This window comes from Scleropages formosus, chromosome 9 (genome assembly GCF_900964775.1).
Source record: "Scleropages formosus chromosome 9, fSclFor1.1, whole genome shotgun sequence".
Lineage (NCBI taxonomy): Eukaryota > Metazoa > Chordata > Actinopteri > Osteoglossiformes > Osteoglossidae > Scleropages > Scleropages formosus.
Window position 1 is genome coordinate 31,815,551 of NC_041814.1, and position 26,548 is coordinate 31,842,098.

At 48.4% G+C, this 26,548-nt stretch overlaps 2 protein-coding genes across 4 annotated transcripts; one reads left to right on the forward strand and one right to left on the reverse strand.

Moving 5' to 3' along the window:
• Positions 1–1,678: 1,678 nt before the first annotated feature.
• Positions 1,679–16,755, reverse strand: LOC108922729 (protein sel-1 homolog 3). The gene is made up of 25 exons (XM_029254524.1): positions 16,524–16,755; positions 14,872–15,430; positions 14,317–14,443; positions 14,005–14,126; positions 13,512–13,627; positions 13,369–13,378; positions 12,854–12,983; positions 12,535–12,658; positions 11,548–11,674; positions 11,319–11,456; positions 10,954–11,150; positions 10,681–10,860; positions 10,380–10,502; positions 10,151–10,291; positions 9,179–9,241; positions 8,851–9,027; positions 8,580–8,707; positions 8,255–8,338; positions 7,959–8,040; positions 6,941–7,022; positions 6,604–6,713; positions 6,240–6,367; positions 4,429–4,543; positions 3,731–3,809; positions 1,679–2,796 (listed from the first exon to the last, which is right to left on the reverse strand). The coding sequence occupies exons 1-25, from the start codon at positions 16,599–16,601 to the stop codon at positions 2,558–2,560; spliced, it is 3,459 nt and encodes a 1,152-aa protein (XP_029110357.1). The 5' UTR covers positions 16,602–16,755; the 3' UTR covers positions 1,679–2,557.
• On the forward strand, positions 16,247–19,229 carry psmb11b (proteasome 20S subunit beta 11b). 3 transcript variants are annotated; one of them, XM_029255078.1, is made up of 3 exons: positions 16,869–16,911; positions 17,071–17,092; positions 17,254–19,229. In XM_029255078.1, exon 3 carries the CDS (start codon positions 17,563–17,565, stop codon positions 18,784–18,786), a length of 1,224 nt encoding a protein of 407 aa, XP_029110911.1. In that variant the 5' UTR covers positions 16,869–16,911; positions 17,071–17,092; positions 17,254–17,562; the 3' UTR covers positions 18,787–19,229. The 3 variants fall into 3 exon arrangements, with proteins under 3 accessions (XP_018588597.2, XP_029110911.1, XP_029110910.1); XM_018733081.2 differs by lacking the exons at positions 16,869–16,911; positions 17,071–17,092 and adding an exon at positions 16,247–16,293; XM_029255077.1 differs by lacking the exon at positions 17,071–17,092.
• Positions 19,230–26,548: the final 7,319 nt, after the last annotated feature.

Here is a 26,548-nt window from a genome sequence, read left to right on the forward strand (position 1 = left end):
TTCCTGGTGACTTTATTGGGAAGCGTGACGCTACAAGTTAATCAATCAGCTATTACAAACTCCCAGAGAGCAAGACGTACTACCTGGGCTATTCTTTGGGGCCCAGAGGGAAACTCCACCCCCCGGCAGGACGCTGAGCACAGAACGCAGTGCCTCCCGTTCTCCCAATGGCAGCATGCGCTGCTTTAATGAGCAGATGCTCTTCAGGTTGCCATGAGCTCATCTCACAATACAACATGTAACCGCAGAGTCATACCATCCTTAGTGTGACACTTCCTCCGATTCCCTCTCTCGCTCCAGGATTCCCAGCAGCTTCTTCCGACATTAACTGCTTGATGACCACATCTGCTGATTTCACGCACCATTCAGGGGTAAGACGCTGCCCGAGTGGAAAAGGAGCAAAGCTGTGGAGAAAACGCTTTTGTCAACCTACTCAGGTGGTGCAGTGCTGATCAACTTGTTTGCCACATGGTAATAATGTGGTAATAAAGGCATTCAGTGAGTTGTGTGATGAGAGAGCAAGGAGTGATACTTCTGCACAACCAACAAGTGCTTGTTATGTATACAACTGCTCATTTTCCAACACGATCCTGTTTTTTATTTGCATATAATGTTTCCTCCGTTCTTCTGTAACGGTTCAGTTTTACCATGTACACAAGTTCAGCTGTCAAACTTGAGTTCTTCCTCAAAGAGTGAACGTGCCTTCTGCGTCTTACCCTTAACCCCGGAAGTAGTTAAATCACTCATCTTTCCTATGTAATTTGTGTGCATTTTGTCTGCTTTCCGTTCCACACACTCTGTTCTAGCTCTACTCCCTGATCAGGCGTTTAGCAATAAAATGTACATTGTCTACAGACCAGAGTGTCAGGTGGACTCGCCAAAATACTTTGCACTGAGACGGTACATTTTAACATCTTTCGTAAGTATTTGTACTTCTGTATATTTTAGAAGCATTTAAATATAAGGAATAGTTCATCCATAAACAGATGTATGAAAACACAAAGTCCTGCGGCGGTTCAGCGTCAACTGTAGCTACTCATTGCAGTAACATGACTGTGAAATGCATTATTACGAGATGTACGTCACTTTGAAGAAAAGTGTCTGCTAAATGAATAAATGTAAATGTATTACTCTTTATGACTTGACCAGAAAATGTGCTGCACCCTGTCACTGTTAGTCTACCTGGTGCCAATAAAAGAAAATGTGTCATGTTATACAAGTAACAGTGATAAATGTTTATTTGATAACGTACCACTGGAAAAATGTATTTTGAGCATATTCTACTATATTATATAGTACTGTATACTTTTCCTGCATTTATACAACACTTCAGAATATGGTATTTTGCATTGCCTTCCCTTCATATTTCACAATTACATCATTATTGTTAAATACAGTCTGCATATATGCATTCATTCATGGACATGCAGAGTCATGAAATGATACAGTATATTCATATCTAAAATAAACTATATAAGTAATTTATTTTACACTGTTTAATGTCAGTTTAACATTTTCCCATTGGCCCATTATCCAAATATTATTATTTACCTTTGAAGTTAAGATATCCTGACAACTCATGCAGGTTTCCATCAATAAAACCAAGAACATTCAATTAGGTATAAAATTATTTAATAATGACTTCACTAGAGTGGTTAAAAAAAATTACCAGCTGAACTGCAGTTGAAAAGAGTATAAAACAACGTAAAGAGATTTTCTGCCTGTGCCAATGGAGAAGACATGGAATTTATATTTTTTTTAATCATAAATGATAATGCCAGAAATACATTTTTTTATTTGGAACACATATGGTAGTGTTTGGTGTGCAGTGGTCTGTGTTTACTACATGCTGACAGTAATACAGTACAGTATTTCACCACCCATCATTAGAAACAGTTGGAAGGAAGGCAGAAGTCAGAGAAAGGAGGGGAAATAAGAGAATGACCAATACCAGATTATGTGAGCATTTATGAAGTGTCACATGCTCACACTTATTACCCCACCACTGGAGGAACCCCTTATGGCACTACTGTACTATAAATATCCATAAAGGGAGTTTGTTAAAAACACAACAGGTGTCCATGGAGCACAATCTTAAAAATTATGCTATGATCACATATTAACAGCTGGTGTTATTTAAACATATTACTATAACAACATGCAGTGCAGTATTATACAGTAAATACATTATACGTATAATCTGTATGGTGTATGTGTGCGCGCGTATATAGTTCCCCCATGACGGACTGGTGTCGCCTTCAGGTCGTACCCTGCCCCACACCCTATGCTTCTGATACAGACTTTAGAGCACCTTGTCCTGCATTAGGACAAGTAGTTATGGCTTGGGGGTGTATTGATTACTATTAATTTATAAATTTGTATACGTATAAATTTCCTGCACTCATTCTCACACACGCCAAAGGACTTCTCAATTTTACTTCTCCTGCCGAACGGTGTGAACTTCGGAAGTGGTTTACATAAAGTCAGGAAAAATGTAAGCCAGTTCTTTTCTCCACCCCCTTCTCCTGCTGGATCCCCCAACCCCCCTGGTTTATTGTCACAACATTTGCGAGAGCAGGATGGACCCCATGGCACACAGACAGGTCCCCAAAACGGACCAGGCCCAGTCGGCGACTCGCTGCACATCACGCTCGTGCACACTCCACATGGCCACGCCCATCCAACCATTGCCATTGGTCACCTCTTGAGCGGCAGCCGGTGTCCCTGCCCCCTGAGCCCAGGCACGGTTCACAGAATCAGTGCTACTCCTGTTGTCTCCATGGTGCCCAGTAGCTGCTGTGGCAACACAAATAACATGTTCATGTGACAACTGTGCAGCGTAAGTAGCTCTCCAGCATCCACCAGCAAGGACATAATCTGTTAGGCAACAGCGCCACCCTCAGGCAACCTCAGAAACAGCACCATGATAATCTGCACACTCCTGATTTTACACTCCGAGTGAGGTGTGTGGTTTCTCACTGCTCAAGTCCTTAGGAGTGAGCAGCCATCAGCTGGACATGTGTTCCAGACCTGGAGTCCAGCACTACATAACATAACAATATATAATTCCTATTTCCATGCAGTAAAACTGATAGCGTAGTGGTTAGAACTGCTGCCTTTGGACCCTAAAGTTGCTGGTTTGATTCTCACCTCCAGCTGTAATATATTTAAGCAAGATACTTGCCCTAAATTTGCTCCAGTGCTACAAATGGGTAAATAATAAAATAAAATTTGGAGAAGCAGCAGCAGCTAAATGAACAGATGTACCTGAGTATTGACTCTAAACAGAACTGTGGTGTGACATGAAAGCAGCTTCTTCTGAATGTGTTCCTTCAGTCAACTTTCCTTACAGTGTTACTTTTGCACCTAGAACTACTTACACTGTTCTACCCCTTCATACAGCAAGGGTACTGCAGTAGATGGTGGGATTCAAACCTGGGTGACCTGCTGGCCCTTTCTGGGTGGAAATGGTTTGTTCCGCACCAAAGGAGGTGTTTAAACACGACTGACTTCACCTCTCCAAAAGCCCCCTAGCCATGCTCTAAGGGACAGGGTGTGGTGGCTGTCAGGTGACAGTGTAAATGACAACGTTTACTAGGGACAGGGGGGACAAGGCCTCTTCCTGAGGCTGCGAGACGAATCCGGGAGCGAATACCAACATCCCCCTCAAAACCATCTGTGTGTGCAACACAGCAAGCACCATTGCAGGCAGCGGGTCGCCCTCACGTACCTGTGTTGACTCGGAGGGGGGAGCACTCTGTCAAGATGATGAGCAAGGCTACGACCGCAGCAACGCCAATAACACAGACCTGAGAGGCACAGAGAACATTGGTCTGATACAGGAGCATCAGCACACGGATGTGATTTCACTTGATTTCAGTAGGTAAATAACCACTGGGCCCTGTGCACATGAGGGCACTGAGTGGCTCACGTGTGAGGCTTGTTCTGATTGGCTGATATGTAACGCGAGCTGTGATAGGTCTACACATGTGGCTCTTCTGAAGGTGCATTTTGCAAGTTTGTCTACACACAGGTTAAGTAGGAAGGTATGTTTGAGCACAAATTTATACAACTTTCATTGTTTTTAATGCATATTTTGTGTGTGTGTGTGTGTGTTTTTTTTTCCCCTCAAAATACATATTTTTTTTTTTTTGGCCATCATGTGTTGTTCCAAAATCCATTGTTCCACAGGTGGACTGTACTCAACATTGTTTTACACACTTTTCTCCATAGCCATGTTAAGCTACAGTGACTTCCATATTCATATGGCAGGGTATTTTTCACTGTATCAGCTCAATATAAGTATCCTGGTGAAAGGTGCTACAGCAGGTGGTGGGATTCAATCCCAACTCCTACACCACCCATTGGCCTTTGAGCGCTGTCACTGGGACATGTGATAAATGGTGCTGTAAGAGATGATGGTCTTACCAGTAGAGACTTTGTGGAGCTGTGAGTTAAGCTCCAGCAGGCTGACCTCAGCTGGATGGTGAGGAGCGCTAGTGAACAGGGAGACAAGTCCTCCTCAGGTTCGAGCCTCCTGCAGCTAAGACAAGAGCGACATCGAAAGCATTCAGCCACTGCTGTTGGACCATGAAACAACCTGGAACTGGTCCTGCAGAAACAGTACAGGTTCACATGCACAGAAACACAACAGATGGGTTCACTCCTAGACGTGCCCTCCATGGCTGGTGTCGGCCTGAGTTTACAGAGCAATCACATGGAGTGGACATGGACAGTGTACAGTAAGGGACTGAACAAAATATTTAATATTTATTTTTATACGCACTTTGCTCAGCCCCCCCCCCCAAAAAAAAAAAACACACACCCAATTTACTCTTTACAGAACAACCCATTTATTCATTTCTCTGACACTTTCCTCCAAAGCAACTTACAATTATTTATCCATTTACACAGCTAGATAATTTTACTGGCGCAACTGAGGGTAAGTACCTTCCTCAAGGGTACTACAGCCAGAGATGGGGATCAAACCTGCAACCTTTGGATTCAAAGGCAGTAACGCTAACCACTACACTAACAGATGTCCCACATTATGCAAGACCATCCAATGGTCAGAGATGTATCCAAGCCAAGCATCAAATAAAATATCAAAGTGACAATTCTGACCACAGGAAAACTTTCAGGGTGTTTACACCGGTGGGGCCCCAATCCCCTGAACTAAGGGTCACATCTCCTCAGGTACAGACCTTCGACAGAATCACTGTAAAAAAATGGTGTTTGAGAGCAGTTTCAGTGGTTTTTGTTGCAGTGCTTTCTCTACGTTCCTGTAGCACAACAGAGCTTTCCCTTCCATCCCTGTCCTCACACCGTCTATCCAGCATTGATCTTTGACAGGGTTCACTGTGTTTACCTGGTTTGGTGAATTGCAGATTCACCCATTAAGTCCAGCCAGTGCCAGTTCACAGCCAGTTGTACCTCAAACCCGTAGTCCAGCGAGACCATACAGCCAAGACGGCTGTTTCTTACATGCCATGACTAATTTTGCAGCTTTTCTTTCCACATTTTTTCCCTTCTTGAACAGCACAAGAAAACATCACCCTGGAATATGAGGCATCAAACACAGCTGATGCTACTATGTAGCTGGTTACATACTGAACCACTATTAAAAAAATACCATCTTTGAAACAAATACAGGTGTTACATTACATTTTTTGCACCTAATGGAAAATATATAACTTCTACTAATCTGCAACTTTAATGGTCCTTTCAGAAAGCTGGAATTAATACTGTTTGTGTATATTAACTTTGTAGATGCTGTTTTAATAATTACTCTTTTCCAGTCCATGGGATCCCAGCCAATGAAACAAATAATCAGAGCAGCTATTAAGTGGCAATTAGTGAAAATCTCACTTTAATGAAATGCACAAAAAAAGAACTGCAAACTTCTTCAGCACTTTGAGGAAATGACAAAAAAAGGGGAGAGAAGGGAGAAAAGAAAAAAAAAAAGCCAAGACCGACACCCACAGTCTAAAATCACTTGTCCCGAGCAGGGTCACAGCAAACCCGAGCCTAACCCGACAACACAGGGTGCAAGGCCAGAGGGGGAGGGGACACACCCAGGATGGGATGCCAGTCCGCCACAAGGCACCCCAAGCAGGACTAGAACCCTAGACCCACCAGAGAACAGGACCTGGCCAAACCCACTGCGCCACTGCATCCCCTTCAGCCAAGACCCTATATTCAGTAAATAATCATATTGCGTATTACAGTGGGTTCATTACCTTTGATAGAGTTTCTCCAGAACCGCACTCCTGTCCAGCTGGTCCTGCTTGGTAATCCTGAACTTTTCTTGCACCTTCTGAGGAATATCGTGTCCTGCTTCAAACATTACTGCCAGGTTGAATATTCCCTTGAAGGGAGAGGAAAAGTCACCCGACACAAGTGGGGTAACATTAAAACCCAAGATCGTTCAGCAAGCAGAGAAGTAACGCTGGCATTAGCAGCATCACCACAGGGGGGTATCAGAGCAAGCGCTGACCCCGTGGCTGCTTCTGGTCTGCAGAGATAACTGATGTGGGGCACACCACTGGGCCTTGACAGGCAGACACTCTTAAGGGCTAGTACTCATCATAAGAGATGACTCACCTGGGGGCTACCTGCAAAGGCTGCCCTGGCATACATCCACATTGCCAGGCTAATGTTCTGGGTCTGATTATGTTGGCCGTAGTAGTAGAAGTCTCCCACCTTCAAGAAGACTGCAGTACAGGGGAAGGCAGGGCGAGAGGTGGAGACAAGCAGGAACGATAAACAAGGACACGGTGAATTTTGTTCTTTGAATTCTAGTATTCCACCAATAGTGCAGAGCCCTGAGCTGAACTCATTTAGAGGAAATGGAACTGGAACATATGAGAGTGATGGAGGGGCGCTACTGCTACTGCACACCTCAGTGGTAAAGGTGTGAAGGAGACGGGCAGAGACTCACCAGAAGAGTGAGGAGAGTAGTTGTAGGTGGAGTGGTTGTAGTAGCGCCACGCGCAGCCGTATCCTTGGCTGTCTCCCAGCTCCTGGTGCAGACAGACAGTTGAGACTATATACACTCGTACTGAACCAATCAACAATTCCCAGAATACACACAATGACTCTCTGCACTCTTAGTTGGCAGGTGGCCAGTACAGTGTGTTTAGCAGAGCACTGACTTCAGCTGGGACTGGACATCTATTCATAACTCCAAAATCACTTTTATTACCAAGACACTATCGATAATCAATAGACTTCCCTTCATTTATTCACTGTTAGGCTGCGTAGAAATGATTTATACAGCTCTGAAAAATAAGTAATACTTTGAAAGTATTTATAAACTTTTTTATTTTCAGTCATTTTAAATTAGTTTAAATTTTAATATCACATATACTAAAAAGTGTTGCCTCCAGGAACTAATAGTTGACCAATTCATGCCATAAACACATGTAACATTGCTTGTGCTGTTAGTGATCACTGACAGTCAGGAACACCAGAAACGAGCTGTAAACAGTGTGGAAGCCAGTCGAACTAAGGCGGTCCTACAGTCTTGTTCTGTTTGGGTGCTCTTTACTGCCATTTATCAGCCCAGAGGGTAAAAGTAGGTTGCATTTGCTCTGTTCCATCCAGAATTTTTAGAAACTGGATGACAAGAAAATGCCATTAAATTTATATATATATATATATATATATATATATATATATATATATATATATATATATATACACATACACACACACACACACACACACACACACACATCTTCGCAACACCATGAGGATGACACTGTCCCACTAAGTTGGGGCTGACCAAGCAGAAGAGCTAAAAGACCTTCGTCCTACAATAAAGCTGATCCTAGGAGCTCAGAGGCATTGAGGGGCTCTAGATGGACTTGGGTCACTGAAGGACCAGTCTACATGAGAGCGATTAAACCTTGTCCATTTGGTCCCATTGAGAAGATGTCAGTCACTGGAGCTGCTACCTCACACAGGTGGGCTGCATTGCTCTGGGCCGAGTCCAGTCCCGTCTCAGCTGCTAGCAGGTAACTCAGGAGTGCCTTTTCTCTTCAGGCAAAGAAAAGGAAACACAGAAATACTGCATGAGCAGAAAAATAAAGAGGAAGAGACTCTTTGGACTGTCTAATGAAACCTAGTAAAGTTACAAACCTTTTTGTTTCAGGTGGCCTAGTCACTAAAATGCATGACACAGCTTATTGCTCCCAGTTTGTGAACACCTTTTCAGAACAGCGGTTCAAGAAACACACCGTGCTTCACTCACCGAGACCCCCGGAGGTAAGCGTTGAGTCCTTTCCTGAGGATGGAGCCCAGGTAGCCGTTCTGCTCACAGATCCTCTTTAACAAGCTGGAGGAGAGGAGGAGACCCACGTGACTCCTCCAGGTGGCCTGTCAAACTCCAGCCAAGGTGAACATTTCTCGACGAGCACTCAAACGCTAAGTTGTTGACCTCAAATGACACCCAGAATTCCACAGAAGGTGTATGAATCCTCACCGTTGTGTATGTGAGCAGCGCCCCTCCTACCATTTGCCATTCCTCGACTTGCAAACCAGGCAACAAAAGACCCCAAGAGAGACAGATGTCTTACACGACGGCTTTCTCCGGAGCCCGGTCGACACTCTGCAGGATTCCCGTAGCGTAGTACCAGGCCGCCTCCACGGACGCATCGGCGTGTCCTTTCAGGGATGCGTTCAGGAAATGCTCAAACGCCATAGACTGCAGACAACAGAGAAACACACCTGCTGAAGATGTGTTACAGACATTGTCAGATGTTTTCTCTTCTTGCAAATACAACAAAAATTCTGGAGACTTGAAGACACCATGCGTCCAACATGCTACACATTCTGGTCAAGCTCTACCTGGTTCTTCCCTGGTTTTCCTGGGTAGCTGCCACTGAGGTAGAAGAGGCCGAGGTTGTAGACCGCATCCCGACTCCCATTCTGGGCGGCTCTCTCAAAGTACCTCACGGCTGTCTCTGTGTCCGCCATGAAGGTGCTGTAATACCATCCCATTCCATTGATAGCTTCGGGCAAACCCTGAGGAGCACATGCACATAGGTGCACAAGTCCACCAACACAAAGATGGGAAATCTCAGCCAATGAAATGACTGTAGCCAAGTACACAACCACACACACTACGGAGACCCTTCTTCTCCTTGTAAACATACACGCACAGACACATACTTACCATGGACGCAGCCTTTTCCATCAGCTCACGCCCCAAAGTGGTGTTCTTCTTCACACCTTGGCCCTAAGGCACAGTCACAGGGATAGATGCAGTCAGAGCCTATCTTCAGAATTAAGATGGACTAATTGCAGGTGGTGTACCTTCAGCAATAAGATCAAGAAAAGAAGGTCTCTCCTGCATGCAGATCTCCTTCACACTGGGAAACTCCGTAATCCATGTTATCACAATCCACATGAAAAGCTTGGAAGCTGCTTCTCCCAACACATTGAAGCCATAATCCCATCACAAAGAAGACCTCTTCAACATTCAGAAAACCCACCTGTACCTCACAACACTCTATGTGGATCCTGGTCCAGGTCATGGTGACGTGTCCCCTGCACCACCGCAGCTTTTATCCTCTGTCACAAAGTCTATTCAAAGATCTATGTAAAATACTGCGGTATGAGCCGTGTTTGATCTGCCAAAATGTTCCCATGTTTCTCCCTTCCTCATCTCCCCCACTAGGTTCTTGTAGCTGCTCTGATTATGGCTTATAAGAGCATCACAGGAGCGCTGCGCTCCTCCACCTCTGGCCGCTTGATGATCTCATTGGCGAGTGTCCAAAATCAAAAGTGTGCAGTTTCTCACTTTTGTCCCTGATGAAGCGGAATGAGCTCCCAGTGTCTTTCAGAGCTGCTGAATCCTTCCCAGCATTGAAGAAATGTCTCAAACCCATCTCTTTCAGAGCCACTTCTCTCCCGATCTCCTCAGCTATATAAATGGGTCCAACAACATCTGCTATGATTACCAACATATTTGCTATTTGAACATCACTTCTATAGGCCGCACCTGCAGAACGCACCAGACAATGGCTGTACTTTGATAAACCTGTGTCTTTGTCTAAAGTTCTCTGTCTGTTGCTGATGCCCTTCTCTCTACTTAAGAGTTGTACTTTGCTTTGGAAAGAATAAATGAAGGCAAACGTAAGTGTACCTTCAGCAGTAAGATGGAGTAATCATACATGGCACGAGCATCGGTCAACCTCATGGCGCTCCGTGCGTACCACCGCAAAGCGGCCTTCATGTCCTTCGGCACTCCTTGCTCTCCCCAGAAGAGCATTCTGGCCAACGCTTTCTGCATGGGAGCAAAAGGGCAGGTCTGCACAAGCACTCTTTGCTGAATCCCAATGACAGCCTTTGCTGGCAGAAACAGAAAGAATTACCTGTGACTCGAGGTCTCCTCTTTCAGCTTGAAACTTGATGAAATGGAAGATGTCATCTCTATCATCAGCATGAGCCCTGAGACCCGCCTCGTCCGCGAGCAGGATGTGCTCTGTGATGTATTGCTTGGGAAGAGGACGTCTACGTCAATGTCGCTGTCGGCACGTTCCCAGAACGGCACATCAGCACTGTATATCTCTGAGTGTAAACACACTCCAGGAGTTCCGCAACACTTGGCACAGGAGTGCAAACACTTATCTGGGAAGTTCATCACTAGATTTTGACACACAATCAAGCACTCACTTCAGTCGCCTGCGTCTGCCATCGATCAGCACAGCTCTGCTTTCCCAAGTTGCTGTAGTAACCATAGGCCATGTCGTGATCTTGGGGGAAGCCATCGATTCCCAGAGCATGTTTGTACCCGAGATGCATGAGTGCCAAGCGGTGGTCTGCCTGAGCGCCCATCAGACTGTACACATGACCCTGGGACGTGGGCATAAGGACTCAGTATTGCTGACGAGGCCACAGTGAGACTCACTAAGGTCAAAGGTCAGACAAAGGTTGTGCAGACAGTACCTGCAGGGTGTCCACGGGGACTCCAAATCCAGCCAGGTAAACAGCAGCCAGAAGAAGGGATGCCTGGGAGTGTCCCAGACAGCTGGACAACTGAAGGACGGGTGTCACGGTGGCCACTGACCCCCAAGACAGTCTATCCTGAACATCTTCAAAGAGCCACCTCCCAAAGTCCTGCATGACATTTCTGTCCCAGGAACCTACCGGGTTAAGAACAGGCCTCTGTGGTTAAAGTACTTGAGAAAGGCACCTCTGTTTTCGAGGGTACCACAGTGAATGGTACCTTTAAGGAAAGGCTGCCTGTATGGACAGGGTTACTGCATGGAGAGACTAACTGTTTGGAGACACTGTCTATATGGACAAGGTACCTGCCATCAAGTTCTGGTCAACATCCTTGAGCATCTGCTGAAGGCAATGATGCAGAGGTCCTGGTTCAATGGATGGGGCCTTACAGGTCTTCCTCCCGTACCTCAGTCTCAGATCTGCATGGAATGACCTGCTCGTGCCTAAAGGAGAGACCAACTGCCATGACCGTATGCGTACAGGAGTTCAGCGTGGTCCATGCGTGGATTCATTTGGAGAAAACCACCAACTCACGATGATCTTCCTTAGTGTCACCCAGAGCCTGCAGGAAATCTCCAACGGCTGCTCTGATCTCCTCGCAGGTTCGATGAGTCTGATCTAACGCCAAGGCGGCGCTCACAGGTGACAGAGGGTTCACGATCTGAAGAACAGACAGCAGGTTATAATCAGCTGCAGTGATACCCAAGTTTGCTTGTTTCACATGACCAGCACAAGGTAGTGCATTAAAAAGGGGTGGTTTGTGCAGCTTCCAAGAAGAGCCGCACAGGTGAACAAGGGGGTGAACTACTTCACTGAAAAAGCAGTATGAAGACATACTGTACGCTATGTATGTTGCTCTCAGTTATATCACAGAACTAAATCATAAACGTTACATTATGCCTTGTCATAAATAACCACCCCAGCATTCTAACAATAGTTACAGTTCTGTGAAAAAGAATTCTCCCCTTTCTAATTGCCTCTATTTTCACGGCTTTTTCACATTAAATTTGACCAGATCATTTTTTCAGTACTAGTAGTACATGAACGGAGCCTAAAAGAAAAAGGTAACACTAGTATAGTTTTTTTATGCCAGTTCTGTGCGGTAGATAATGCAAAATATAAAAGTGTAAGTGCAAAAAAGTGATTGCCCCTTCATAGTCAGTAACTGGTTTCATCACCTTTAGCTGCAATGACTGCAACTAAACATTCCCTGTAGCTGTTGACCTGGCTCTCCCATAACTGGAGTAATTCTGGCCCACTGCTTCATGCAAAACTGCTTTAGTTAAGCAACATTTGCAGGTTTTCAAGCATTAACATATATAAAATCCATTCAGGAAGCAGATATTCATACTGGTTTCCCCATCAACCAATTAAGACACAAAAGGAAACTAAAAAATACAATGTTTTCTCAATGAAATATAAAATTTTCCAAAATACGCCCAAGAAAAATGAACAGTTCACACCTACAGTGTAATCTTCCACAATACAAGGCCTGCTTATTGGGGCACTGCCTGTGCATACCTCCTCTGCACCCAAACGGTGGTATCTGATGGGCCCAAGGTAACCTTGGAAGCCTGGCATGAACTTGCCTCCTCCAATAACAAAATGCCCAGCTGTGTCATTATAGTGGACATCACCCCGAAACCTGAAACACAAACCATGTTCCGTTTCATGTTCCTCTGAATAATACTCACTGCAAGGTTTGAGGGTTTAAGCCCTTCGACGGTGCTAAGCAAAAGCTAAAAAAGCTTGACACAGTGGAATGGGCAAAAATCACACAAGAAGACAATGAAAGTTGTAACTCAGCATATACTGCATTATCTGACAAATAAAAACGTACACATATGCGTATTCCTTTCTGACCATTTCTGCTGCTGTAACGAGGGACATCACCTGGAGTGTTACCTGTGACACGTACCACATTAATGAGAAAAACATTATCCATTTATTCATACAGAATGGAAAAATTTCTAATTACAAGGAGAGAAACCTCTCCGATGTTAAAGATCAGTCTCAACATTGCATGAAAACATGATTAACACGCTCAACCTCAGCAAGGCATACAGAGATATCTCATCCACATTCGAATGTCAACCCCGCAGGGAGATACAGTACCTTACAAACATTAACTAGCACATGTTGAGATACTTCACACACACACTGAAACTCAATCTTGCCATCACATGAAGAGATGCTTTATAATTATTGAACCACAGTCTCAAAACTGCATTGAGAAACATCACAAATATGAGAAAGTTCAGTGTTATCAACAGACACCTGATTTATATAAAATTACAGAAATATTTGGTAGATTAATAATCTTTTGGTAATCTAGTAGAGACGCCTCACACATACTGCAGATAACCTGAGCATTGCATGGCAACATACGACATGCCTACAGAGTTGCATGGAGCGGTACCTTGAAATGAACTTGTGACCTTCATGCTTTGTGCATGAAGAAAAGGACTTGCAGGAAGACAAATCACAGGAGAAAATACCTTGGATGCCTCCACAAAGAAGTCCAGTCGGTGCCACACCCTAAGAGCAAGGCCTGTGTGCGCGCGGAAGCCTCGGTCTTCCCCGGACACCAGGCGCACCTGGAAGATCACGTCGCCTTCAAAGGCAAAGAACATCAGAACATAAAGGTGTCAGAAACCCACTGAGTCATGGACCACATATCATGTGATAGATAGAAACCCAGCGGTTTCAGTGAGCAGGTTTAATTCATCCTTTTTCACATTTTCTTCAGTGTGTTTTCCTTCCAGTGGAACATAGGGAGAAAGAGAGGAAGTTTTCAAAATGTTTCTCAGCTGAAGATGTTGCCACCAAACCTGACAAGTTCATTAGAACCCAGTCAAGTTACTCATGGACGTAAAGAGCAACTTTTTGACATAGATACCCTGACACTAACTGACATGTTGCTTCCACCCTCCATGAGATCTTCAATCACAGCACCTGAAGACACACCCCACCTCTAAAGGTCACACTCACCTTTATTGGCAAGCAGCACCAAGGGTGTGTCAAACTGGTTGTCTGAGTTCACATGCTGGAGGATCCCACACAGCTGCCTGTTGCACCAGTTCAGCAGGTAGATCCACACAGAGAGAGCAAGCCTTTTGGGGCGAGACACAAACAAACCCAAGTGGAGGGTACAACGGGTTCGAGACCCTGTAAAATTCAGCTGTCTTCACTGTTCTGCATTTTAGAGGTCCTTGCAGGGCCAGGATAACATGGAAGGTGTGGATACTGGCCAAGGAAAAAAGGATCTCAAGCAGGGAGGGAACTGCCATTATGGGAACAAACCTGGGCTCCTCCACAAGCCGGGAACGAATGTCTTCGAGGTCTTCGTTGAGGAAAGGCTTAAACTGACGAATCGCTCCAAACCTCTCACCGGTGCTGGCCAGTGGGAAAGTCAGAAGGTCTATGGTGTCTGGAAAAACCAGGCACATCCAGGATTTGGTGCACGGGCAAAGGATTTCAGAATGACCTCAAAGAACAGACTAGTTGTGCTCCTTAAACATGAACCTTAACAACACCATCTATTAGTGCTCCTCAACCTCCATCTTAGAAGAACTCCCCAACCAGCGACTAGAAGGGCTCCTGAATCATCATCATCCATCAGAGCTCCTCAACCATTATCTAGTAATGTTCCACAACCGGTTGTGGTTGTGGAACACTGATGGGCAGCACAGTTTTTGGCCACACTTGTAGTTGAGGGGCTCAACTAGGATTCACAGCATCGGGAAGCACTAAACTTGACATGTATTTTACACTAATTTAACTTTTTGCCACACTAGCCATGTGTTTGCAGGAAAAGGACGAATGCAACCCACACCTGACAGAGATTTGCAATCTCACCTGATTCGCGAGGGCACCAGCCGCCCTTGTCACGGCTAAGGATCCACATTAGCTCGGCCCCCCACGACAGGCAGGTCCTATGCTGCTTGACTGGGCGCTCGGAAGGGGGGAGGACCTCCAGCACCAGGAACGTTTGCACCAGGGCCCCGTGGTAGGAGTCCAGCCCGCCGACACTCCCGTTCGGCCTCTCTACGTGGTCCAGCCAAGCCCTCAGAATCATATCGTGGGTGTCTATTGGGCTCCTGATGAAGAAGTCCCTCTGGTAGGCCATGGCGGCGGGGAACCGCAGTCGAAGCGAGTGCCTCCTAGCTGCCCCCTGGGGGCCCGGGACACTCGTCCAAGTCCTCTGAAAAACCAGGGGCCCGGACCTCCACTCTGAGGGAGCCACCACGTCCACGCCCACCACGCAGGGCCGCGTGCACAGGTACCGCACCGAGAGGTCATAGCCGTCAATCACCCTGCTGGGGGCGTTGATGAACTTCACGTAGTCGCCCCAGGATGCGCTCCCATTGGGTGGCAACAGGGAGGGTGTGGTGCACGACGTATTCCTGCCGTCACCCTGGGGGGCACGAGTGCAGGAGTTACACACCAGCAACATGGTGATGAGCCAAAGAGCTGCCATTAGGAAGGGTTTCCTCTACCATTCCCGTGGATGCAGTGCTGTGTTTCTGATGGTCTCTGTATAAAGGTGTGTGTTTAGTCAGGGTAGCACAGCAAGTAGTGCTGCTGTCTCACGGTGTGTGGATGGTGCAAGAGGACATGGGTTTGATCCCCACTCAGTGTGTGTGGAGTTTGCTTGTTCTCCCTGTGTCTGTGTGGGTTTCCTCCGGGTGCTCTGGTTTCCTCCCACAGTCCAAAGATATGCTGTTCAGGTCCCCCATGGTGTGTGAGTGACAGAGAGAGTGTGTGTGTGTGTGTGTGTGTGTGTGTGTTCCACTGAAGTATGGATGAGTGACCCATTGTAAGTAGTGTACCTAGCAGTGTAAGTCACTGTGGCCTGATAGTAACACTACACAGAGTTCGTTGGAAGTGAAGTCGTGTTGGATAAAAGTGTCTGCTACATAAACAAATGTAAATGTAGTCATATGGTATTACTGTTACCGTTTTTATTGTCATTGTTATTAGCATTACTCATTGTCATTGTTTTTGTCCATAGTCTGTGGAGAAGCATTCAGGAAGAATTTCATGATACTTGTGCCTATGACAATAAACTTGAACTTGAATGTTGCAGTCAATGTAGTGCTGCGAGTGTGTAAATGTGTGCGTTATGCAGCTCTCCAAGGGACGGACACACACACACAGAGAGAGAGAGAGAGAGAGAGAGAGAGAGAGAGAGAGAGAGAGAGAGAGAGAGAGGTGTGTGAGCCGGAAATAAGCAGTCGTTCCTGCTGGACTGAAGAGCGGACACGTTCAGGTTCAAAGGTGGGTGAGAAAACGGCAACATCCGGGTTCTCGGTCGGCGCTGGACACGACGTCCTGCCTCACTGTTCAGAGCGCAACATAACTGATTAAAAATTAATTAAATAAATAAATAAATAGATAGATAGATAAATGTGCACTTAAGTTTGTCGCAGACTGAGCAAGAGGCTCGCGGTGAGACCCGCGCCGCGGGAAGCCGCACACACAGCAGGTACACACACTACTTAACTTACCACGCCGGTAAAAATGACAAGAAGAAGAGAAAGCGCCGCGTATGTAACGAAGCGGAAACTTCCAGCAACTTTCATCATATTTACTTTCTCTTTCTGTTCACACAGCAGGTGCGTGCGTGCGCCGCCGCCGCTCTCCGCTGCTCGTCTGTCCGCGTCGCTTTGCTGTATCAAATACCGACTCACCGTACCGCGTACGGTACAGCAAACACAGGCGGCAGCCTCGAGTGCGGGGCGTCGCGCGCACGGGGGCGGAGTCGCAGCGGGAGGCGCGTCACCGCTTCACGTGCGAGCGGAGCGAAGTACTAAATACAGTAAATAACAAGTGCGCGCGCACTGTGGCGTCACGTCAGCAACGGGAAGGTTGTAGAAAATGACGAAAAGCAGAGAGGTAATAAAAAGAAAATAATCAATGACTTAATATGACAATGTCAAAATATCATATTATTAACACCACGCTGGCCAACGGTTTCTACATAATAATATAATTATAATAATCATCATTTGATTTACACAGGTCATAGAAATCTTTTGAAAACTGTCTTTTCAGGTCATTCCCAGTGAAGTGCCAGGTCAGTTCACTGTGTGTGTGTGTGTGTGTGTGTGTGTGTGTGTGTGTGTGTGTGCGCGCGTGCGCGCGCGTCGGTGACGTAATCCCAAGCCACAGTGTGCGCGCGCCTCGCAGCAATTCACTCAGCGCAGTGTATATAAGCAGCGAATCCTCTGTCATCAGGCCCTTCATCCCAGAGCCACGTGCATGAACATGGAGCTGCACTGAAAGCGGGAGGACGGGCCGACCACTGACACACACTAACACACAGCACATCGTGGAAAACGCTACATGGATGGGGAGGATCTGCCAGCGTGAGCTCCCTGGGCTGGAGGCGTGACCTCGATCGCTGTGGACGGCCTCTTTAGAGGAAGCGTCTCCCTTGCCTTCAGTCGCAGAGTGACCACCGCGTGTCCGTCATCCCTCGTCCATCCATCCATCCATTACCTTCGTCTACCATTCATCCATCATCCCTCCGTCTTCAGGGACGTGATGGCCTTGCAGGATGTCTGCAGACTCCTGGACGACCCCGTCCACCAGAGGTGGAGCTCACCTGCTCGGGGACACTGGTGCTCCTCCGAGGACTTCCTCGTTGGCCGTGTCGGGTTTGGAGGCATCGCTTGGGCGAGGAGAAGAGAGGGGCCTTTGCTCGAGCTCTACATCCCCCTTGCGGAGTACCTGAGCCGGTGCCCCCTGAGGTTTGGACAGGTGGCGCCGGATCCTGAGGAGCGCCACGGCCCGCGCTTCCTGTCTCCCGGCCTGCTGTCGCCCTCCTGCCCGCCCTCGTCGCTGCCCCTCCCCCCGCCCTGCTCCGCCTCCTCCTCGGTCCCGCTGCCCTTCCCGCATTCGCACGGCACCACCACCCTGGCGTTTGCATTCCAGGGCGGCGCCGTGGCCGCGGCCGACACCCGCTCCAGCTGCGGGGGGCTCGTGGCTTGCCCCGCCTCCGACAAGGTGCTGCCCGTGCACTCGCACCTGGTGGGCACCACGTCGGGCACGTCGGCCGACTGCGCGCTCTGGAAGCGCATCCTGGCACGGGAGTGCCGTCTGTACCAGCTGCGCAACCGGCGGCGCCTCAGCGTAGGGGGCGCCGCCAAGCTGCTCTCCAACATGCTGCACCCGTTCAAGGGCACGGAGCTGTGCGTGGCGGCGACGCTGTGCGGCTGGGACGGCGGAGGGGGCGAAGAGCAGGAGGACCGGCAAGCGTTCGGGGACCCGACTCCAATAGGGAGAGGCGGAGGGGCGCCGGACAGGGAGCGGGAGGCCCGTGCGACCACCGAACGGAGGAACGGCGCATCGGACCCCGCAGCGGAGCGACGCTCGACACCTGGCACCGGTGCCGCCGCGCCCTGGGGCCCTCGCCTGTGCTACGTGTGCAGCGACGGAACCCTCCTGAAGGGGGAGCTCTTCTCCGTGGGCTCGGGCTCTCCGTACGCCTACGCCGTGCTGGACGGGGGGCTGCGCTGGGACCTGAGCGTGGCCGAGGCGTGCTTACTGGCACGGGAGGCCGTGTTCCGAGCCACGCACCGCGACGCCTACTCGGGCAACTGCGTGGACGTGTTCCACGTGACGTGGCGCGGCTGGCGGCGCCGGGAGAGGGAGGACCTCAAGGAGGAGTACTACAGGGAGTGGGAGGAGCGCCGCCGGCAGGAGGGAGTCACCGGGACGCAGACGGACCGCTGCTCTTGTACCTCCTCTAGTAGCCAGCCATTTTAATAAAACCTCCAGACAAATATTTCAAATACACATAGAACGTGTCATTACCAGCTACATTAGCGTCTATATCCAGTATCGCTTTAGTGTCACTGTCATCATTATGATCTTTTGTATAATTGCTGCACGTTTGTTACATTTTACAGGTCCTTTACTGGGGAAATGAACGCTTACTGAAAAAAGGGGCGGCTATGGTTGTTAGCAAGAGAGATGTTTACTTCACCAAGACACGGCGCTGTCGGATTAGACTTGGGGGAGGGTGGGTACCGGGTTGGCTTTCCAACAGACTGTAACGGAGATGACTGTGATGACTCCGGATGGTGTCTTTCCCTCAGAATCCGCAGAACTGGGTGTAGTGCTGGGATTGGGATTGGGATTCCTACTCCTCCACAAGTTGTGTTTCACTTGCCGAATCGTTCCCATGTATCTCCTCTACTCGTTTCTCTGCGCCGGCTTCCTATAGCTGCCCGCATCAAATTCATTACCCTGGTTATTGTCTACAAATGTATCAATAGAACTGCTCCCAGCTATTTATAAGACTTGATCAACTGCTACACCCCACCCAACCAGACCGCTTTGCTCTTCTACTTCAGCCCACTTGGTGGTCCCACGTACAAAAGGTAAAGTGTGAAGGTTCTCGGTTCTGGCTCCGCTGCGGTGGAATGACCTCCCCCTCTCACTCAGAAGTGCTGAATCTCTGTCTATATTTAAAAAGGGTCTGAAAACTCATCTTTTCCGGACTCACTTCGCCCAAGATCTCTCCAGCTCACGTATTTTGTAAATGTTCACACACCGTAACTTCATGACGATCCCCAGATAAGCCTTTACACAGCTACTCCTGTCTTGTATGTGAATGTTTCTGTATCTTTATAAAAGAAAAAAATTGTATGAAGGTGATCAGGAATCGTTTATCCAGAGTTTTGTGCACCGACTCGTGTGATGAACATCAGTGCATCAGGTAGAAAGTAGCAAACTAAGTTTACTTAAGAATCACGTCCGCAACTATGTCTCTCTTACTCCTAATGTAATGAACAAGTTGCATTTTCTCCGAAATGTACGTCGCTTTGGAGAGAAGTGTCTGCTAAACGAATAAATGTAAATGTAAATGTACTGGGACAGAGATTGAGACTGAGACTTGGATGGGTACTGGGACTGGGATCGAAACTTCCTAGATCCTCAACCCCAGTGTTCAAAGTGAATGTATCTACTGTCATGAGGGTGGTGACACTGTTGTTACGCTGTACCCGTTACAATCCTTTGTGTCAGTTACTTTGTCTACCTACAGTGTGGTGCTGATGATGGTTTACAACCATTCTCGCTGTCCAGTAACTGCACTAATAAATCTGCAGTGTCACAACAGCCTTTGGGTCCAGTGATTTTAGCACTTTCTCTTGTCTACCACCTGGTATGAACTGGTATGAAGAACTGGTGGCACCACAAAGGACAGCTGAACAGTGCTTCTGGAACCTTCTTTACTTCTCCCAGGTGGACAACAAGAGTTTGCATGTTATCCCCGTGTCTGTGTGCGTTTTCTCCCACACTCCGAAGACATGCTGTTCAGTTTCCCCCATAGTGTGTCAGAGAACATGTGTGTGTGTTCCACTGATGTATGGATGAGTGACCCATTAAGTAGTGCATCTAGCAGTGTAAGTAACATCTGAAGACATCGCTACTCCAAACTGTTCTTTTCAAAGCTGCTTTTCCACTTACATTATATTTACATATTTATCAGACACTTTTCTCCAAAGCAGCTTCCAATGAACTCTGCGTAGTGTTATCAGCCCACACACCTTATTCACCGCTGTGACTTACACTGCTCGATACCCTACTTACAAGGGGTCACTCATCCATGCATCAGTGGAACACACACACACACACACACACACACACACACACACACACACACACACACACACACACACTATGGGGGAACCTGAACAGCATGCCTTTGGACTGTGGAAGGAAACCCACGCAGCCACAGGGAGAACATGCAAACCCCACACAGACCGAGCGGGGATCGAACCCACATCCTGTCACACCACCCAGGTGCCGTGAGACATCAGCGCTACTCGCTGTGCTGCTGTGCCACCGTATACCACGATTCAAAGTCTTACGACACACTGTCGAGTGTGTGCTTTAAGAAGGTCGTAAGAGCAAATTCAGCGGTATGCGTGCTTACACTTTTGTATTAATGAGGCCTGACACACATAATCAGTAGCTCTGTGTGATGCCTGAACGGTGTGCGGTCGATATTCCCGAGTTGCTACGCGACGGTGGGTCGTTTGTGTAGGAATTCGGATTCTCTCAACATATGTTAGCGGCGTAGGTTGTTTCCAGGTCGCCCAGTACTCTCCGCTCCGGTGCCTCCGGGGTTCGAGATCACACTCAGAGACGAGACCTGCAGCCGGACGCTGGTAAATTAAGGCACCAGTCAGCACAGCTCTGTGTGTGTGTGTGTGTGTGTCTTAAATTACCACATGGCTGCACTAGCACAGTAAGTGTGTGTGTGTTTGTTTCTGTATGTAGCCCAGTGCACCACAAACACAGATGATTCCAAGGTAAATACACCTGTTAGTTTGTCTCTTCTGAGAACTGGTGTCTGTTGAGCACTCCAAAGTGTCTCTTTCCGGACTTCGCAGGCTCCGTCAGTGACACGCGAAGGCCTTTAGCTCCGTCACTTAATGCCATCATAATCTAGTAAAGTGTGTGTTGATGCTATTGCAGCGACGGAAATGTGGCACAGTGTCGCTCCCGCTCTCTGCTTGGCGCTAATGCTTGGCACCGCCGCTCGGACCCACGATGCCCCCAGCGGCTGAGAACTCAAGAGAGGCGTCCTCCAGCTAGCGTGCCGGCACCTGCGCGGGTTCGCGTGAGCGTGTTGAGCGAACGTGCGCCGTGCGCTCCCTCCCTCTAGGGGGAGCCGTTGGTACTCGGAGCGACGGCGTCCGGCAGCCTGTGCCGCACATGGTCCCCGTGCGCCGTAGATCACGACCGCGTGCTTCGGGAGAGGGGAGCAGTGGCGCGGTAATGGGAAATCGATAGCGCCGAAGGCCGTGTCGTTTGCCACCGCGCAGTGATGGAGGGTCGTCCACAGCGAGCGGGGTGGCTATAGAGTTCACACTGTCAAGAAAGGATATAAAGGGCCACTAGCCGCATCGCCGCCTCCAGGCGTTGCTGTAAACAAGCGTGAGTCCTCAACACGACGGCGCTGGAAAAATGGAGGGAAAAAATGGAGGGAAAACTCACTGTCGTTGATACGTGTGAATCAGTTCATCGATGGTGTAATAAGTTGGGAGAGGCTCATCGTACTCTCGCCACATTAGCGGAATCGATAGCAGATCCGAAGCGATGCGGGTGCCTCCCTGGTCATGCCAGTGACGTTTATGAAGTGGGCCGATAAAGCGGAGTTAAATCTCGTTAACGTTACGAGGAAGTCTCTCGACCCGAATGTAGAGGAAAGCGATTTGCTTCTCAAATTAATGGATTATAATTAGGAGGAAAATCAATGTGATTAGAGCAATTCTGGAAACTAATAGAGGGTCAATGAAATCTCCGTAGTGTCCGGGGCGGTTAACGACCTGATGGATGAGGAAGCGGTGTGGCCTGGATGTGAGAGTCCTGATCGTTTGTCCTTGGTTAAGCTGTCTCCAGTTTCATTGTCTCTCTCTCACACACACACACACGCACACACACACACGCACACACACGTTTACATACACAGGTGGGATAGCGTGGCCGTTCTGTATTTGCACCCACAAACAGAAAGGCTTTAATTTCTATAAGCATATTTGTCTGCCAAGTAATTTGTAGTGGAGAGTCGGCATCTGGCCTGGGAAGAAAATGCACCGGGAAACGTTCCGCGGAGCTTCTGGAATGACTAAAACTGGAACTGAAGGCAGCTGCGGTTGGCGGAGAGGGGGGAGATGGCGGTGTGTTTGGAGTGTCGCAGCGTCTGCATGTTTTGTTTCCATGCTGCGAGGGAGCTTGACGTTGCGACTCCATAAACAACCCTTTCACACTCCTTTTCCTGAGTGTGTGGATGATTTAGCCCAGAGGTTCTCCCAGAACATGAGAGGGGGGCTCGGAGGTGCGAGTGCCTCTTCTTTTCTCAAGGGTCCGGCAGTTTGAGGAGGTTTACACCCCGCCAAAGGGACACGAGCAGAAGGGTATACATGTCTGTTGTTGTAAATCTCTTTGGATTCATGGACTCCTCAGAGTGTGATCTGAGTAGTTGAGCACTAAGAGGATTCGTCACACTCTGGGTTTGAATCGACCACAACCAGGCTTGAAGAGCCTTAATGGATGGAAATTCACCCACAATCATGCTTGAGGAGCCTTAATGGATGGAAACGCTCCTAAATTACTCATGAGGAGCTTTAATGGTGTCACCTCCATGGCAGACAACTTGTACCGCACCTGCATGCTAATATAAGAGAGACCATGTGAAGTTCAAGGCTTTGCAGTGATTGGTGCCCTTGTTGACTCCATAGAATGTGTTTTAAACATCTGGAGGGAAAGTCAGTGTGTGTGTGTGTGTGTGTGTGTGTGTGTGTGTGTGTGTGTGTGTGTGTGTGTGTGTGTGCCTGTGTGTTCCAGTCCTCTGATTTGATAACACCTTGCACGTCCCAACCTCTCCTTCTCAGTGCAGGCCTGAGCTACCAGGACTTGGAGGAAAACCACTTGTGTAGGACATGTTGACTGTCACCTTGGGCTCCATCTAGACCTGCAGTCTAACCTCATCTTGGATGGATGCTTGGGTGGAGTCGGAGAGGGATTTCCAGTTACCAGGCCACATATTGAGGCATTTATGGTGGAGGGAGGGTCAACAATGTGCACAACCAAGGCTTAGACTGCCTATCCTAAGACGACGTGCTGCAGTTCCAGCAGTTCCAACATGAAGAGGTCAAAGGAGCACCTTTGCTCTACAGTCCTCTCCCTTCTGTTTGAGGTGGGTCGTCAAAACAGGAAGGTCTGTAGGACAAGTTTAGAGAGGCTTCTGCAGCTCCTGCTTGGAGGAAACCTCATGGATGATGCCTCTAAAGTGGTTTCTCACAAAAACAGAGAGGAGTAACGGTGCGCTGTGTGATTTGCCAGGGACATGTCACCTCTGGCCTGTTTTCTCATTTGTCTCCGTACAGCACATCCCTCTCTCACAGTCCACACTTGCATATGTATGATGCGCCGCAGTTTATTTTTACGAAGAGCGTGTGTCTGAGGAGGGGGTGTGTTTACTTACCGGACTGACACTAAACCCTTGGCTGATTAATCTCTTCTGTCTGTCCCCCTACGTTAAGACATTTTTCATATTTCTGTTTGTTTCAGCTCAATAAACACGGAACAGGAGTGCAAACGTTTCTTAGGGAAAAAAGTGGATGTCCTTCCCTCCCTGCTCCACTCCTCAGTTTTTGTCCTTGTTTCATACAAAATGCTTGCGTTTAAATATCAGCCCCTGATCTACACCATTCTGTTTGTTTTCGCACCTTCGCTCAGCCCTGTTTTCTGCTTCCTTTAAGCTTGGAAGGGGCAACTTTTTTGACCTTTTCCCTGTAGGACTGGTAGAGAGCTCTACTTATACCTTCTCCCTGAGGCTTCTGGACCCTCCCCCAAAAGAGCTGTGAGCTCTGCTTTGACCGTCCACCATGAGATTGGTTGAAACATCTGTTTTGATCTTTTCCCATTTAGCCTGGTAGAGAGGCCTACTTTGACCTTTTCCCAGTAGACTTGAGGTAGAGAGGTCTATGTTGACCTTTTCCCAGTAGACTTGAGGTAGAGAGGTCTATGTTGACCTTTTATCAGTAGACTTGAGGTAGAGAGGTCTATGTTGACCTTTTCCCAGTAGACTTGAGGTAGAGAGGTCTATGTTGAAATTTTCCCTATAGGCTTGAGGTAGAGAGAGAGGTTTGTGTTGACCTTTTCCCAGTAGACTTGAGGTAGAGAGGTCTACGTTGACCTTTTCCCTGTAGGCTTGAGGTACAGATATCTGTGCTGACCTTTTGATGTCATCATGGCATATTGTCTGCTTTGATTTTTTTGTTTTTGATGGTTTGGCCAGGCTTTTAGACAGGCTTATTTCGGATTCATGTTTTTTTCAGCCCCACAACACTAACCTTATATACCTGGATTACTGTGTCCGAAAACAGTTGCATATGAAGAAATAAAGTCTTCGAGATGCATGCGTTTCACACCGTGACTTCATCCCAGAAGGTTGTCGAGTTGGCGGGTTGTCAGCGTAGAGAGGAAGAACTGTCAGCACTGAGACATTGGTTTAGGTGGACAGTTGGTGAAGTTTCGTTACGCTTACGTTTGCTCCCCTGCTTTGGTGGCCCCTTGTTCAGACGGTTTCAAATTGGAGAACCAAATTGGAACACTTATCAGGAGCAGTGCCTTGCGTCGCTTTTGTGTTCCCGCTTTGAGAGACCACTCTTTCGCAGGGCCATTTGTACTCCAGACTAATTCCAGTCATCATCATCATTACAATCTCTTTCCCCGGCCCTAGTCCTCCTCTGTGCGCCTGTCAGCGGTTCCGTCAACCTGCTTGTGCGGCTCACAGATAGGATAACATTGCAGTAATGTTACATCAACGGCGTGAGAGTGGCACGCTAGACTGAGAAGAGTACTCTGCTCTTTCATCTCATCGCATTTTATTTCTTTTCCTCTCAGCACCTTCGGCTCGTCAGCTTTTTGCCATTCCCGTCATGCCTCTTTCCCTCGTTACGCCCGCCAGGGCTGTGTGCCGCAAGGTTTTTCAGCATTCCGATTGCGAAGCTTTTCTTTCCCGTCTCCAATGGTGGTAGAACAATCATGATGATGACGACGATGATTATGACGATGATGATGGAAGTGGTGAATGCTTGTTGATGTGTTTCCAAAGCTGCCTGTAGGATGGGGCTATTTTTTTCAGCCGTTCTCTGTGCAGCGTGTGCGTGTGCGTGCATGTTTGTTATCCGTATGACGGGCAGCGTCCGGGATGCATCGTTCCGAACCCGTAAAGCACGTTGGCCGAGGGGTTTCCGGCCACACGCCGCACGCAGCGGGCGGTTTGGTCAGAGCAGGAGGCGTCGCTGCCCGCAGGTAGATGCTGCTACTAACTTGTCTGGGTTTTCTATTTTTCGCTGCTGGTGTTGCCTTTAATTTGCGACTGCGTGCGTGCTCGGGGGGTGGCGCTTAATTACAAGTCCAGCACCGCTTCAACCGCTGGGCCCGACGCTGTCAGCCGTAGCGACTCGCTCTCAGCAGGAGCTTTCCAAATAGTCACCCTCCGCCAGCCCTTCACCTCCTCTCACTTACATCTCCCACCCCCTGCTGTTCCCCCACGCTGATAACCCGAGCTCAGGAGGGATGAGCTCTTATTAAACAGCCTGGCTCTGGCCTGCGGCGGCTGGTTGCGGTACCCCAGACTCGTCCGCTGTCACTCCACGCCGTGCCAATGTGCGGGCAGCCACGCGGGTCCCTCTGCCTCCCGTCATCTCGGTTCTGTCAGCAGGGACGGCAGGGTGGATGATGCGGCCACGGCGGTGAGCGTGCGGGACGGCTGCGCTAAGCGCTCGTCCCTTCTCGGGGCGCAGCGCTTGGGGTAATGACAGAAGCGAAGCCTCGGGACCCTGCCCGCAGCCTCGTCCCCGCGCCCGAATCCCCCTGCGGCAGACGTGTCGGCACCTCGCGGAAGCAGACAGCGCAGCGACAGTCCTGTCAAACCACGGCCGTGGCCTTAATCTCGCTCCCCCAGCGCTGCGGAGCTCTGACACTTATCCGCTGTTTCCTCCTC